General features: G+C 37.5%; 1 protein-coding gene across 3 annotated transcripts; it reads left to right on the forward strand.

Annotated features, from left to right (window-relative positions):
* The first annotated feature begins 5869 nt into the window (after positions 1-5869).
* LOC133736561 (uncharacterized) lies at positions 5870-7731 on the forward strand. 3 transcript variants are annotated; one of them, XR_009859617.1, is made up of 4 exons: positions 5870-6221; positions 6320-6456; positions 7197-7254; positions 7358-7731. XR_009859617.1 is itself a non-coding variant. In XM_062164106.1 (3 exons), exons 1-3 carry the CDS (start codon positions 5991-5993, stop codon positions 7421-7423), a joined length of 324 nt encoding a protein of 107 aa, XP_062020090.1. In that variant the 5' UTR covers positions 5875-5990; the 3' UTR covers positions 7424-7731. The 3 variants fall into 3 exon arrangements, 1 of the variants encoding a protein (XP_062020090.1); XR_009859615.1 differs by having other exon boundaries at positions 5870-6190; XM_062164106.1 differs by lacking the exon at positions 6320-6456 and having other exon boundaries at positions 5875-6190.
* The last annotated feature ends 9984 nt before the right edge of the window (positions 7732-17715 follow it).

Consider the following 17715-nt stretch of genomic DNA (forward strand, 5'->3'; position numbering starts at 1 on the left):
GATCATCAATTTGGCTGAAAATTTGCAGAGATGATCTATACACTAGTATCTAAAAACTGAACGGTCGAGATGTGGATCTGCGACCGAAAAGTGACCCAAAACTCGAACTTCACACTTTAATTTCAAAGCGGAGCTCCGCTCTGGATAGGATCTGTATATATATATATATATATATATATATATTTACGTGGAATATATATATGGATGACGTGACATTGTGATGTGCGTATGAACTATGAATTAATCAGAATGTGGTTTTGTGCGTTTACTCTTTGTAGAAATACGTTATATCATGGGATTGTTGATTTGTCGTGTTGAATGAGTAATCGAGTTGGGGTAACATTTTGAGTCATGTGGGATTCTTTGTAAATGTTTTCTGATCTACGGATCTGGTGGCACAGTGGTGACAGTTTCTGATCTACGGATCTGGTGTCACAGTGGTGACTGAGGCAAGTATATCGGGAACCATGCATTTGGCCGGGTGAGTGGTTACGATTAGTTAGAGCTATAGTCTGTCTGTCATTGTATGTCATGGGGGTAGCACATGGGTTACTTGGGTCCATGAGTACATATTTTTGAAAAAGAGTTTCGGATGGTTGCTTTCTTTTGTTGTCCAAGAGGGACATGAGTTTCATATTATGTTGTGAGTTGGATTAATATGATTTTATCACTTAGTGATTTATTGGGAGTTGATGGGTGATCATCTACTTTAGTCGAAGTTGATGGGTGATCATCGACTATCGACTTTAGTTTGGTGTTGATGGGTGATCATCGACTCTAGTGTGAGTTGTTGATCTGTGTGGTGATCTGTGTAATGACATGTGTGGTGATCTGTGTAATGACCTGTGTGGTGACCTGTGTGGTGATCTGTGTGATGACCTGTGTGGTGATTGGCGTTATTAATGGATGTTTTTAGTAAACGTTTATATTTATTTCTATTTTTGAATTGATTGTTTTAATGTAATTCCCTTAACTAAATTTTATGTAGGGATTACTATGATTTTTATTATTAGTTTTAATGTAATCTCCTGAACTAAGTTATATGCAGGGATTACTGTCTTTTGAATTGTTTGTTTTAATGTGATCTCATGAACTAAATTATATGCAGGGATTACGCTTTTTGAATTGTTTGTTTTAATGTAAATTCCTGAACTAAACTCTATGCAGGGATTTATATGATTTTTATTGTTTGTTTTTAATGTGATCTCCTGAACTAAGTTTCTATGCAGGGATTACTGATTTTACTTAATTCAATTGTAAGTGCGGTTGTGGTTTGAGATTTGTAGTGAGTTGTGAAATGAGTCGTGAGGTCATCGTTTTGACAAATGCTTTATGTTGAGGGGAAGTGAGTGTGATTTTCGTAGATTTGTCGTTGAGATGGAAAATAATTTGAAACGTCACTAAGGTGACAACTACTTTTGTTGAGACAAATGAAGGTTGATTTTGTAGTTCGTTGTGTTTTAAAACGTTTAAAACATAATTGAGTTTAATTGTTTAGTTGAAGTATTGTGAAATTGGATGCATGAGTCCAGAGTCAGAGCATGTTGATTTTTATATGAGTTAACTTACGTGAGCATGATATGATATGAACTTGATGTTTGGTTGTGTTTTGTGGAGTTAAATGTTGTTGCTTTAATTTATCTCACGAATTGAGAAATTATAAGCATGAGTGACGTGAGTCATTTTAATTGAGTTTACTCATACGAGCTTAAAAAGCTTATCAGGTTTGTTGCTTCAATCCGGTGCACTATTCTATGGTGTAAGGTTTATTGTGCAGGTTAGAATATCGATTAATCGTCATCAAAGTTGATGTGTACATTCGGTACGTAGCGTGGACGTGGAAGGGTACTCTTAGTTTTAAGTCTTCCGCTGTGTAGTGAGTTGTGGTGGGTGTGTTTACTTATTGAATTGTCATTCAGTTTGATTTGTAAACTATCTGTAATGTAATCTGTGACTCTAAAGAACGAGTCGGTATTGACATTGTGAGCTCAGTTTGTTTTGTTGCTTAATTTAAATGAAAAATTTTATATGTGTTTTTCTTGTGCTTGTTAAGTTATCGCGTTTTAGATTTGAATTTATTTATTCAAAATTCGGGGCGTGAAAAACAGCCCCTCTGTTACATGCAACCAAGCAATATACAAATGTAAGTGGAGGAAGCACCATTTTGAAGAACCTCCCGCTACATGCAGATTGAAGTGAGGAATAGATTTTTGAAAATAGATTGAAGTGTCATGTCGCTTTTCATGTATATTTTTGAACCAACCAACCAACCAATATACAAATGTAACCTGGAGGAAGCACCATTTTGAAGAACCTCCCGCTGATACATGGTAACGAACATTAACACCTCTTTTCAGCAGACAGATGAAATGTAGCTAGGTTAGCCTATAAGTAGAACAATATATTTTTGACAAGCTGTGTCAACCGCAGTTGTATTGTATATTTGCACATTCTCAGAACATTCATATTAATGGTAATGTTAGTTGCAAACATAAGTCTCTAGCCGTCCAAACTTGCAGATTTTGTTTGAACACCCGCAGCAACGCGCGGGCACCTATTCTAGTATCTTCTAATTCTCAGTTAACTGGTCATCGACTTAGTAACAGTGTCGGCTCGAGCCGAGCCAACATTGTGAAATTACAGTTTTGCCCTCCATTCTTTGCTTAATTGCGGTTTGCTGTTTGGCCTGGGTATAAAACGCGCTGAGGTGGTAGAAGCGACCCTTTTTGCTAGAGGTGGGAGCGGTGCGGTTCGGTTCGGTTTGAGGCCCAAACCGCAACCAAACCGCTTTTTTTCGGTTGGCCTATATATCAAACCGCAACCGCATTACAAAAGGGTTGAACCGATTATTTCGGTTACACCATCTTTCGGTGCGGTGCGGGTCGGTTTGGAGCGATTTATTAATTTCAACTAGAAAGAGAGGGCCAAAATCACGCTTAATTTTACCTAACAATTTCAATAAGGCATAAATAAATTTTGAATTCATTTAGAGTCCACACAAATCAGCAAATGTCACCTAAATATCAAGCAACTTGCAGAAAGACCATAACAACTTATTACACACACACACACACACACATAGATATCAATGATCAAGCAAACATAGCAACATATTACAAACTGAAAACCCAATCAAAAATGGATTTCTTATATATTGAAAACCAACATTTCCATCAATAGAGAAATAATAAATAAATAAAATGTAATTAAAATAAATTCGGTGTGGGTCGGTTTAAATCGGGCGGTTTATGACCCAAAACCGCAACCGAACTGCTTTTATACGGTTCGGTGCGGTGTGATCATAAAAAGACACCGTTTTAGTTCGGTGCGGTTGCCGAACCGTTTTTTCGGTGCGATTCGGGTCGGTAACCGCATTTTCGGTACAAAATGCCCACCCCTACTTTTTGCCTTTCTTCATTCTTGGCTGACCTCTGTGTTTCTGTCGTTGGTAGAGTGAAAGAGAGGGAGAGAATTGCAGAGAATAGGTGTTGTGTGTTGTGATTGTGTTTGTTTTCCTTTTATGGTTTGTTTCGGTGGACGCGACCTTTTTTCTTTCTCTTCGTTTTTGCCTCAGCTCTGCGTTCTTGGGAGAGAGTTGCAGAGAATAGGTTCTGCATGTTGTGATCGTGATTGTTTTCTTTCGATTTAGGATTTGTTTGTTCCTTGCATGTGACTGATTTGGGGTTTCAGTGATGCAGGAGTTCATGTTAGCAACGAGAGGGAAGACGAAGATTGGAATTAGATCGAGGAAAGCAGGAGAGTACTTTCTTTGGCGATTTTGTTTTGTTGGCGATTTCGGGTTTGTTGGAAACTCAGGTGCATATGATTTGCTTCAATGGGTTAATGTTTTCTCTCCGTTTTCTACCTGTTGGAATCGGTGTTTGTTTTGTTTTTGTTGGGTCAAGGTGTTGGGGTCATTGTCGCCATCTTCTGTCTCTCTCTTTTTCTCTTCGTTTTTGGTTGGGTTCTTCGCATGTAGTGGTATGTAGTTGTTGGGTTTTTTGTTCTTCGCCTTTTCATGCAGACTTTAGTATATTGCTATAGCTTGAAGTGTAGGGGGAGCTCCTTCAAAATGGTACTTCCTCCAGTTACATTTGTATATTGCTTGGTTTCTTTCCACCACTTTATTCCTCAGAGCCTTTGTGCTTCCTCAGTTACATGCAGATGTTCGTTACCATGACACTTCCTCCAGTTTCCATGCATTGACAACTACTCTGCTGAAAAGTTGTTTTTTTTTTTTTTTGGCTGATTGTTAAACATTTGAAAATTTTGATTTGATTTGAAAATGGTTTTGAAGTTTGAAATGCTTGCTTATACAGGAGGGAGAGAGTGAATACTGGGCAGAAAAGAGTGCCTAAAACTACATGTAAAACCTGATTTTCATCTTTTTATACCTATAGTTATGAATAACTATGATCTGGAGGTAAAGACTAGGAGGTGGGTAAGTTATTGATTCTGCATATTGGCTTCGATTCTGCATGTTGGATTCCTATAACTTGCATATGAATGATTGTATTATATGATTTGGTTTGTGAATGAAGTGGTTGATTTGTGGGGTAATCGTTTATCGTGTAGGTTTTGTTGGATGCTTTACAGAGTATACAATCTTGGGTGAGATTTTTTGATTTTTTTTTGGTTGGAAAATTGATATGGGCTATTATTGATTAGGATTGGTAGTTTTGGTTTAGGGTTTATAGAGTTTGGGATTGTTTTGGGACTTGATCAAATCTGTTTTTGTTTTGGGGTTTTGTTGTTCGTCAAACACAGAGGAGAGGAGCTCTTGCTTGCTTGAAAGAAGGAGAAGGGCTGCTGCTTGGTTGAAAGAAAAGTTGTGGAAGGTATTTGATCTGATATGTTGGTTTATTGTTTTTTTTTTTTTTTTTTAACTCTGAGCTTTTGTGATTTATCTTTCAGTTTTTTGTTTTCATTGTAGTAACATGATATTGTCTGCATTTGCTAGGGATTTGGCCAATGTATTACAATATTCTTAGTAGAGATTACAATATTCTTAGTTTGGCCAATGTATGGATGGTCTCTTGGGTTCTAACTTCTTAGCTGCTTCAATTTTGAAATTTTGGTTTGCCTTGTTTCTGAACTTCATAGAACTTAGTTTTCTTCTTTGTGTTTGTTGTTGAAAGTTTATTAACTGCTGGGGTTGAATATGGCTTATAGGCCTTGGGTTGAGATTTCAGTCTATTCCTCAGTTAAGATGTTCTTTATTAGCTTGCAGATTACTTGGATGTAGATTTTGTTTTATGAGGTGATTCCACAAAAATATTAAGAATTAATGAAATTTCAACAAGTGTGTCAAGTTCTGCTGCATTTAGAACTGCAAGGAAGAATCAGAAACCTTATTTGTGTTTAACATGTTTATCATATCTTGTTCCTTTTATATTCAATTAACTCCCGTCATTTGATTTGTACATTACTCTACCTATGGTTTTTTTCATACAAAACTAAATACATATGGTATTTTTTTTTTGCACGCTATTTGTTCTCTGGAAAACTTTTGAGGTTTCGTTTTCAAAAGATTTTGGAGTTTCCCACCTAATTGATTTTTTTCCTGTTGTTTTCTTTAAATCTTCCAGGTATCTGAGTAATTATGGTTCCAGGTAACCCCTCTGTTCTTCTCCATTGAACTAAATTTGGTTTCCCAAAGACCTGTGGTTTCTTTTTTTTCAATTGGTCTCAATTCCTGGACAATTTGAACAAATCCTGACCCATTTTAGCTTAGTCTTTCCCTTCTTACGTCACTGTTTTGTTGAGCTTTTACTGTTTGGTTTAGTATGCAATTGATTTGCTATGAATGGGACAAAATGATTTGGATTAATTTCATGATTTTCGTTGTCTTCAGTACACGGCCGTTTATGTACACGGCACATGTGCTGGACACGTGATGTCCAAATTGATGGACGGCGTTAGTGAATAGGGGTTAGTGCGCGGAAGACCAAAAACTGGGAACGAGTAGATCAAAGTTTTACCATAACCAAATGTTCCTCCATACCTTCGAATTTGATCTGGACCCTCTCTCTCTCCAAGAACAACAGTCATTCGCTTCCTCCAGAATCCTCAAGCGCTCTCCACTTCTCGCGCATCAACCCTCTTCTCGGCTCTCTCCTCCCCAACTTCATCATTGTCAGCGGAGTTCCCAACTCCGATTCGTGGCAGCTCGGTCCTCCTCTCCCTCTCGGTAACCCCGACAACCCCAATATCATAGAAAGGTTCCAAGTTCCTGGTCCTGGCGTTAATTTGGTATTCAATTTTACGATTTAATTCGAAATTGGGTGTTTCGATCATTTATGTGTTTTCAAATTTGCAGTTGGATCCGGACAACTACGACATAGTAGTGGGGATAACAACGGTGGATCAGATAATGGAGTAGCCTTGAATGGTGCGGTGACGGTCATCGAGCTTCTGCAGCAGCCTTTTAAGGAAGAATTTGGAGATGAATATCAGGTCAGCTTTTAGTCATTGTCTACTATTACAACCTGAGTAGCCTACATACTATTTGATTCGTTGGCTAATGTGGAGATGAATTGAATTGGCATCTTTTTTTTTATTCCAGATCTTCAGAGTATCATGGACCATGATGAATTAGCAATATTGTTTGTCTGGGAGTTATATATACACCATTGTAATAAAATAACACCGTAGGATACAACACTCAAATATACAATTTCATAACACTTGAAAAAAATGCAGTTCCCTATCTTTCTTGTTCAACAATGAAACATTACACTTGTGGAAAAAACTAAATGGATGTGGAAGTATAAATTTATTGATCAATCTAATTTTCCTGCGACTTCTACATTTTTAGCTCGGTATGACTTGGTCATTGCTCAAGGTTAATGCTTCTAGTCCATTTAGTCTGTTTTCTGTCAAGTATGGTCCATGTTTTTCTTCTCAGAAAGTTGACATCCATACAGTATCATGCTCATAACTTAAACAAAATTTAGAATATTGTATAGGCTAATATTTACACTCAGTTGGAGCTTTTTATTTGCAGCAGTGACTGACCAAAACTTCTACAAAATTTTGCACATGTATCTGATGCGCTGTAGTGTTAGATAATCTAATAGGAAAACACTGACCTTGAGGACTTGGTGTCAATTTATGCTCTTACAGAATCTGCCCACTTGTTGTCATTAATTATGAATTTGTTTACCTCATTCAATGGATGTATCTTTCTGACACAGGAAAATGGTTACTCCTGAGGCAAAGGTTAAATGTAGAAGGTTGATGCCGGATAATCTGGTACGTTTAATAATTGAAGTTGATGCCGGATAATTAGACTTGCGTATGTTTTGATATGTTTAGTGGATGACTCATGACTGCAGCTTAAACTGATTTTGTGCAGGTTAAATTTGGTGATTCAGTCCTTAGGCATGAGTTTAAAGTGAACGTTGGTGGGAAGTTCCCATAATGTGGCAGAACAGGGTGGGCTGACTATACGAGCTGGCTGCAATCCGAAAGATTTCAAAGAAACAGTTTTAGGTTTGTCAAATGCAAAGCCAAATGCAATTGATGAAATGGGATTTGGCCCAGTGCAGAGGCTAGGGTGCACCAAACTTAACCGTGAGATATGCCAAATATTGTAAAGTTTAAGTTCTTGATTACAAGCTCAATCCTAGTATAGAAATCTTGTATGTACTGTGAATTTTTGTATAAAATGGGAATCCTGTTGTTGATGAATTCCTTGTATGGAAATAGAAATTGTGTATCAGTTGCTTGTATCCTGTATAAATGGAACCCTTATATAGAATTTAATAGTTTAACCATAGTTCATAGTTGAACTGGCACACCAAAACAGAGTGAGCTATATGCTATTCGATCAGGACTTGATCTCCTGCAGTCTCTACAGTTACAACATGTTATTGAAAATGATTGTATTGACGCAATTGCTGAAGACTCATGCTTAGACCATAGTCTCCTTGCAAATGGAGGTCTGATAGATGACATCAAATGTGCCATGGCATTAATTCCTTGAGTGCAGCCTTGCTATGCACCTCGTTTGTGCAAAATGTGCTGGCATAGGCTTTGAAGGCAATCATACTTCGGTGTGGCTAGACCAGACTCCAAAATGTATTCTTGATGTTATCAATTATGATTGTAACCACCTCACTTGAGGTTCTATCTAATGAAATTTCTTTCTTGATTCAAAAAAATAGTTTAACTTGCACTCTTGCAGATAATATGTAAAGCATTTGTTGGTAAGAACATCATTTGTAGTACATGTTAAATATAAACATTGTCCATAAAGGAAAGCTGTTTTTTAGTCCACAAAAGTTACAAGAGGAGTTCCAACCAGTCACATTGGTTACACTCATCTAGAGGCAGCATCTTGTTACCCATGGTTCCTTGTTCAGCTCCAACTCCAACAACTTCTGTGCTCTTACCCAGCACAAGAATAACCTGATCATATACACAGAAGCACGAATGATAAGACTGAAAATAAAACATTTCATACCTCAAGGCATACAAGAAAACAGAGAGTCTGCAACAATTCTATACAAGTTTCCTCAAGGTCTTCTATAAAATGACAACATCATGTATTAGTTTCTTATAGCTCGTTTGTATAGGAAGATCACAATTTTCAGAATACAAATATGGTAGACCAGTAATCAGGCATTACCCAAAGGTTCACTAGAATAGACCAACCAAACCAAAATTGGCCTAGCATTATAGACCAAAACCAATCAAACCAACCCTAACCATGCTAGAAATTTATGCAGTATATCAGGAATTAAAAGTATAAATTAGAGATTTATCATTAAGATACCTAATGAATAATCTGAAAAGCTGTGAACTAGAAATGCTTATGGAGACCCTTGAGCATAACAATTATACTGCCATCTCAGGCTCCATAAAAACTTGCTTGACAACCGAAAATGAAAGTTAGCCAACAGATAATCCATCTAATATATGTAAAAATATAACATACTGTCAATGGAAATATGTAAAATTAAACAGTCATATGACTAAGAAGACAAACCTAAATGCACCATGGGAAAATTTTACAGTATTCCATAGCTACAAATTCAGTGCATCCTCAGATCGCTTGACAGCTACAAGGAATTGATAGCTGAGTCAGGACATGAAAAAAAAAAAAAAACTATTTCTAGCAAGCTTTGACAACAGAACAACAATATAGTTCATATTACAAATAGGGATATTCATAAACACATTGGGCTTCTCCCAACCTACTACAAAATCCCTCTATAATATCTTATACTCTTCAGATAGCTTTATCAAAATCAGACACTCAAAATGTTGGAAGTATAGGAGCTGCTGTCAACATTGGCTGCTGTCAATGTTGGTTGGCTGCTGCATTTTGTACATGCATTTACACATGTTGTATTTGTTTGCTGTCAACATTGGCTGGCTGCTGCAATTTGTTCCTGCATTCACACATGCATTAATTGTCATTCACACATGCATTAATTGTTTGTAAGCTGCCTATATAAAGCTAGGATGTTGTATCATCTTTTCATCGGAATAAAGATCAAGAGGAATGATATTCTTCCTCTCATATTTCAATATGGTATCAGAGCAGAAATCCTCATAGGACCTGCATCTGCATTGTTCCTACAAAACTCTTGTATTCCTCTATCATCCTCATTAAGATGACAAAAGGAGAAGGTTCCCTCGTTGCAAAGATAGAAAGCCCAGAAGGGAATCCAAATCAGCGTCTGTGCTCAGTGCTTCTAAATGAGTTCAACTACCTTCCTTGGTCAAGAGCCATCACTCTAGCCCTTGGTGGAAGATCAAAGCTCAGCTTCATCAACAACAAAAGCAAGATCCCAGATGCCTCATCATCTGAATATGAAAGTTGGTTATCCAACGATCAACTTGTCATGTCATGGCTCCTTAATTCAATGGAGCCAAAACTTGCAGAAATCTTTAGCTATTCAGAGTCATCTCGACATCTTTGGGATGCTGTCAAAGACATGTATGGCAACCTAAACAATGCAGCAAGAGTGTTCCAACTCAAAAAGGATCTTGCAGGGATTCAACAAGGTAATCTCTCATTTGTTCAACATCTTGGCAACCTAAAGGCCAAGTGGAATGAACTTGATATGTATAGGCCTCACACCACTGATGCCACCATATTGTTGAAACGAGCTGAAGAAGATAAAATATTCCAATTACTTGCAAGTCTGGGATCTGAATATGAGGATCTCAAAAGCCATCTTTTGATGACCCCGGAGCTTCCTTCGTTCGCAACGGTATGCAACTCCATTCAACGTGAAGAAGTGTGCAAAAGGGTGATGAATGTGAACACCAGTATTAGAGGGTCAGAAGCTAGAGCATTTGCTGCAAACAAAAGTGTCACAAGCGACAGAACATACAAGGGCAAGAGGCCAGATCTAAAGTGCACACATTGTGAAGGCATTGGACGAGCTGGTATAGGCCACATAAGAGAGAGATGTTGGATATTGCATCCAGAACTGAAACCTAAGTTCAATGAGGAGCAGAAGAATCAAAGAGGCACCACTCAGAGAAGCCCTTACATCTCTAATCCAAAGGGAAACCTCAGGCAACACTTCTGAAGGTATGATGAACTTCACATCCAATCCAATAAGTCTTATAAATGAGTTTGCTACATATCTGGAAAAGAAGCAAGGCAGTTTAGAGAGAAATGAAAATGGAAGCACAACTGCTATGCTTGGAAAGTTTGCTGGTTTTTTGGCGAAATCAAACATGGCTTCTTCAGAGGATATACCAGGTATTATTTGTGCCATTTCTACTGCTTTAGATGTCAGTAAGAATCATGATTTTTGGATAGTGGATTCAGGTGCCTCAGATCACATGACAAACAATTCTTCCATATTACATGAGTTTGAAATCTTCTCAAAACCTTCACATGTCTCAATTGCAAATGGCAACAATGTTCCCATCTTAGGAAAAGGAAAATTAAAGCTTTTTTCTGATAGCATCGAGTCATTTGTATTATTTGTACCCTCATTCCCATTCCAACTCTTGTCTGTAGGAAGGTTAACAACCTTATTGGATTGCCTAGCTATTTTCTCTCCTCATAATGTTGTTTTTCAGGATCGAGTGTCCAAGGAGAAGATTGGTGAAGGGTTCTTTCTAAATGGCTTGTACTACATATCAACTTCATCAAGTTTTTCAAAGTGTTTTCTAACAGAGTCCAAATCTGCAATACAGCAACAATTGTGGCATAAACGCCTAGCCCATCCTTCCTTTAATGTTTTGTCAATGTTATTCCCTAGTTTTTGTAAAGTCTCCCATAAGTGTGAGACATGTCATATGTCAAAATTTACTAGGTTGCCTTTTCAAATCTCTCAATCCAGAGCAACTCAGCCTTTTGAAATTATACATTCTGATGTTTGGGGACCAGCATCCCTAGAATCATTTGATGGCTATAGGTTTTATGTCACCTTTATTGATGATTTTACTCGAACCACTTTTGTGTATCTTTTGAAATTCAAGAGTGAAGTTTTCAAGTGTTTCCAAGATTTTCATAACCTTGTCACAAATCATTTTTCATCAAAAAATTGCATTTTAAGGTCAGACAATGGCACTGAATACACATCCAAAATCATGACTGATTATCTTAGCGCTCAAGGGATTATTTATCAAACCAGCTGTGTGGGAACACCACAACAAAATGGTATTGCAGAACGTAAAAATAGAGATTTACTTGAGAAGGCTAGGGCCTTAATGCTTCAAACAAATGTTCCAAAAAAATTCTGGTCTCAAGGAATTCAAACTGCAGCTTACATCATCAACAGATTGCCTAGCAGTGTGTTAAATTTCAAATCTCCTTTTGAAGTTCTAAAAGGTCGAAAAGTTGACATAACACACCTTCGAGTATTTGGCTGTACGTGTTTTGTACATGTTCAGTCAAATCACCGAGATAAGTTTGATCCTAGAGCTGTCAAATGTGTGTTCCTCGGGTACTCATCTACCCAAAAGGGATACAAGTGTTACAATTCACAGACCAGAAAATTGTTTGTTTCAAGGGATGTTCATTTTGATGAGTCTGACTCTTTCTTTCAGTTATCTGACAATGAACCTCAGGGGGAGCATATTTTTGACTTGTTTCCCACTCCAATTCCTGTTGAAGCTGCAATTGGCACTCCTAGTTCACCACAACTAGTTCAACAATTTTCAAACACTGAAGAGGTGCCGACAGAGTCCAACACTCAAGATGATCAACAAGAAGTTGTACCAAACACATCTCAACCTCGAAGAAACCCACCAAGGATGAGACATCCACCACCAAGACTTCAGGACTATGAGACTTACACACCACGTTATCCTCTTGCACAAGTTGCTCATTCCATCAATACCTCCTCTTCTCATAGTGCTTTCCTCATCAAGATTTCCAAAGAAACTGAACCAAGGAATTTTGAAGAAGCAAATCAGTCACCCGTTTGGAAGAAAGCTATGCATGACGAACTCAAAGCCCTTGATGACAACAGAACTTGGAGTATAGTCAAACTTCCCAAAGGCCAGAAAATTGTAGGGGCAAAATGGATTTACAAAATCAAGTTCAACTCCGATGGTTCAATTGAGCGGCACAAGGCAAGGTTAGTTGCTCGTGGCTTCACTCAAACCTTTGGTGTTGATTATAAAGAGACTTTTGCTCCAGTTGCTAAAATGAACTCAGTTCGAGTTTTGTTATCTGTTGCTATAAATTGCGGCTGGTCTCTATACCAAATGGACGTCAAGAATGCATTCTTGCACGGAGATCTAGAAGAAGATGTGTATATGAGATTACCTCCTGGTCACCCACATGAAAGCGAAGCTGGAATGGTGTGCAAACTTCACAAGGCCTTATATGGTTTGAAACAATCCCCACGTGCTTGGTATTCCAAACTGAGTTCGGTCCTTCTTGCCTCAAGCTTTAAGCGAAGTCATGCAGACTCCTCCCTATTTGTTCGACATGGCAAGGCTGGCACGTTGGTTGTTCTAGTATATGTGGATGACTTAATCATCGCTGGAGATAATGTGGATGAGATTAAGTCTCTCAAGTTAGCCTTGCACAACACCTTTGCCATCAAAGATCTTGGACCATTGAAGTACTTTCTGGGAATTGAAATGGATCACTCCTCGAATGGTATGTTCTTAAATCAACGTAAATATGTTGTTGATCTTCTTGATGAGGCAGGAATGAAGGAGAGTAAGCCTGCACGCACTCCTCTTAGTAGCAGACTTAAAATAGATGTTGAAGGAGAGCCTCTCTCGGATATTTGTGTTTATCAATGTCTTGTGGGTAAGCTCATCTATCTCACCATTACAAGACCAGATATCACTTACGCTGTGAGTTTGGTTAGTCAATTCATGCACTCTCCTACAACTCATCATCTACAAATTGTCAAAAGGATTCTTCGCTACTTAAAGGGCACAGTTGATCGAGGAATTATTATGAAGAACAATGGTCACTTCAACCTTGTGGGCTACTCAGACTCTGACTGGGCAGGCAATTCCATTGATCGAAAGTCTACAACTGGATACTGTACCTTCATTGGAGGCAATCTAGTTACTTGGAAAAGTAAGAAACAAACGGTGGTTGCTCGTTCTAGTGTCGAAGCTGAGTATCGTGCAATGGCATCCATAGCTTGTGAACTCATATGGTTAAAGACATTGTTGGGTGACTTAGGCATTATATGCCCTGCACCCATAACTCTACATTGTGACAACCAGGCTGCCATGCATATTGCAGCCAATTCTGTCTTCCATGAACGCACCAAACATATTGAAGTAGATTGTCACTTTGTTCGAGATCAGGTTCAGTCTAAGCTTATTGAAACAGTATACACACGATCATGCGATCAACTAGCAGATATTTTTACGAAGATTCTCGCTTCCGCTCAGTTTGAACGTCTGCTTTCCAAGCTTGGCTCAAGGGACTTCCCTGATCCAGCTTGAGGGGGAGTGTTGGAAGTATAGGAGCTGCTGTCAACATTGGCTGCTGTCAATGTTGGTTGGCTGCTGCATTTTGTACATGCATTTACACATGTTGTATTTGTTTGCTGTCAACATTGGTTGCTGTCAACATTGGCTGGCTGCTGCAATTTGTTCCTGCATTCACACATGCATTAATTGTCATTCACACATGCATTAATTGTTTGTAAGCTGCCTATATAAAGCTAGGATGTTGTATCATCTTTTCATCGGAATAAAGATCAAGAGGAATGATATTCTTCCTCTCATATTTCAATAATCCATAGACACAACTGATATACACCATTTCAGGTTATTAGAAGAAAAGAGAAGCTCAAATCTTACTCTTCGATACTTCCAGCTACACTCTTGCCAAGTGCAATAACTACTTTCTTCGAGATAACTTCAGTTTTCCACGGCCTTAGATCACAAAAAGAAAAAAGAAATAAAATATAAATTATCTAAAACCACCCACCTAGATTGAACAAGATCCAATTATACAAAACAGCAACAAAAAAAAAATCAATTTGAGTTCAACAAAAACTGATAGTCAAATTGAATACCGGAAGTCCTTGAAGTTTAACTGTATTGAATCGAGCACAAGAAGAGGAAGTTTCTGCTGTGTGCAGGAATCGAGGGCGATTGCTTCGTCTGTGATTGAGAGATGAGAGTATGGATTAGAAGGGGTAACAGATTTGGATCACGGTGGTGACTGGTGAGGGTTTTGTTTGCGATTGGGATGGGCGTCTAGGTCTAGGTCGGGAAGAAGAAGACCACAAAGAAAGAAGAAAGTTAAAATTGAAGAAATAAAAGAAGAAGACCACTCTTTCTCGAAATCTGCTTAGCGGCAACATTGAAATATTCCCCAAAATTTTTAGCGGCAAAATTGAAATATTCTGAAAATTTAAATTAAAATATCTCTACTAAAACCCAATACCTAGATTTTTCAAAGAGAAACTAAATAGGAAAAATTCTTCTATACATCGACAATGCAAGTGAACTAGCAAATCTAATAGATCTTAGTTGTTGATATATATATATATATATATAGAAAATCTTTTTTTTATATTTTTATGTTTTCTAACCGTCTATTTCTGTTGGTATAAGTGCATGTCAGTGTACTGAATACTCTCTCACGAACTGCTCGAAAATCAAAGTGGCAGTGAATCCGTTATAATTGTTTTAGTAAAATTATATTTTAGTAGATAAGAGTTGATAACTCTAAGATCTAAATAAACAACGACTGAGGTCAATTTTTTAATTTTTTTTTCACATAGTATATATTATTACATGTTACATCGAATGTAGTTTTTTCGTTTTGTGGGAATGCAGTTTGTCCCCCATTCTCGTAAAATTGAGCTCTATGAGTTATGGTTCAATTACTCTTATATAATAGTAAATATGGTTGATCACCATGGCCATGGCCGAAACCACGACGAATAGGGTTACTTTTTTGACATAGTGCATGTTATAAGGAGGTAAATACATTGAACCTTCATTTAAGTTGCATAAAAGTTTGACATGCCTAGTAATGTGGTTTAACTTGTCAATTTATTATATACAAGTTATACACCAACAATATTGAGGAAACGTATCAGACGTGACCAATGCGGGGAAAAATGACAATGTTAACATCAGTACTCTTTGGTCATAATTTTGGTCTTGATTCACATTATCCTAACATATCTAATATGATCTAACTTGTCTATTGGTCATATTGATAGGAGCATAAAGTGCGACGATATTATTGAGTATATGCCCCATTTTAGACTTGTTTCTCCCTTAAGTTTCGTGTTTTGAGTTATCGAGTCAGTTTAAGAGTCTTGTACAGTGTTTGGCGTAAAATAGGAGCAAAATGCGAAATTTATGAAAAAAAATCCTAACGGGATCAGGATTCCTTACCGTCGACGTTTTTGCGGTCTTTACATTAATTCCCTTTATTTTCTCTTAAAAAAATCTGATATTCTCCACCTTTTTGTAGGAAATTTAAGACATTTGACCAAGCAATGAAGAAGGGAAATAAAGGAGAAAGACGTTTCAGCTGGAAAATAAATAAAGGAGAAAGACGTTTTTAGTTCGGGAATAAAGGAGAAAGACGTTTCAGCTGTTAAAAGACCCCATTATGAGAGGAGTTAAGGCCATAAAGGAGACGTTTTCAGTTGGAAAATTAAAGGAATTATGATGCAATCCCATCCGTCCAATGATGAAGGGTATGATCGACAAAAGCCAACCAATGCTCCCCTATAAATAGGCAACGTCCAGAACAGAATTTCCATCACTTCCTGGCCAAAAACTATTCCAAGACTCTGCCCAATTCACTCCTTAAACTTCCATCACCTACAAGACCGTGACCACCATCCATCCATCAATCTACGAAGTTCTTAGGCGCTGAGTCAAGGACGCTCCACCACCATAGCAGAGACGAGTTCATCACCTTGTTGCCAAGCCGCTGAGGAAAGCTTCAAAGTGTAACTATGACTCTACTCACAATTTTTGTTTCGGTTTTGTGTGTTCGGATTTGCGAGTTGTGTAATTGGAGACATGAAATTTTCAGAATATTTTTATTAATATTTTTGAGATTTTCAATTTATTATTGAGTTAATTTCGAGAATTCTTTTATGATGCATGTTACAATCTTGTGCCCTTTTATGTGTTTAGGTAATTTTCAGAGTTAGGTTCATAAGTTTGCATGCTAGAATCACGCTGAGTATTCTTGTGTGTTTGCTTAATTTGCCAAGGGTAATTGTTATTTGTTAAGGCGCTGAGTTAAACAAGTAGCAATTAGTTCTAAAAAGTGGTAAAAATCATGCTTTAATGATTAAACGATTCTGGAAATTACGTGTTAAATTCTATGTGTAATGGTTAATTTGCACGTGTGAGTTGATTCGAGGGTTAGATAATACTACTAGTTAAGAGAATTACGCTGAGTGTTTTCGAAAATTAGTAGTATTAGGCTTGGTAAGGACTTTTCCGATCCAAGCCTACATTAGAACGAATCAGATAAATGGATTGATCCGCTGAGGCTTTTCATTTGAGCTCTTATCTATGCATTCAAGATGGGCACAGTTTTGTAGCATGTTGAAATGGATTTTCTGTTTTTACACTTAGTAATTTCCGAGTGGTATTGGTCTAGGTTAGGGAAGTCGATCATTGTATATAGTTTTATTTGTTTTGGTTTTATTTTAAGTAGATTAGGAACCAAATCTCAAAACCCCCATTTTATTCTTTTATTTGTTAATTGACCTTTTTGTGTAGGTGTACCCTACAATCCCCGGACTGAACGATCCCTGCTTATCCTATACTGACAACTACATTTTGCAGGGTTAAATTGTGAGGCTATTTTAGCCGCATCAATTTTTGAACTTAAAAAAAAAAAAAGATAAAAAAAAAATAAAAAATGTTATGTGACATGCTTAAGGTATATTGGATTAAACATGACCTTGTCGAGGGTAGCTGTTCTATAGTCCCATTGCACAAACGAGGTCCTCTGTTCCAGTACCTAAGTATGTAAATGTAAAAGTAACTTAGAAAGTAGGAAAGACATAATGTTTGTATTTCGAACCTTGTATATGTTACTAACACTTGATTTGGTCTTAAAGGTCCATGAATGTCCACTGTCTCTGATAAGACTAAGGAGCTCTTTGAGAAATTGGAACGTGCTAAGCAAAGGGCAGAACTCACTTTTTCAGACCGCCCTCTTCTAGAAAGGAGGGATTCTCAGGACTCTAACTATTCAGGTTATAACTCCTCAACTAGATCAACCGAGGAGATCAACAAACCTGACCATTCTGAAGAAGGAGA

The sequence above is a fragment of the Rosa rugosa genome, chromosome 1 (assembly GCF_958449725.1).
Source record: "Rosa rugosa chromosome 1, drRosRugo1.1, whole genome shotgun sequence".
Classification (NCBI taxonomy): Eukaryota; Viridiplantae; Streptophyta; class Magnoliopsida; order Rosales; family Rosaceae; genus Rosa; species Rosa rugosa.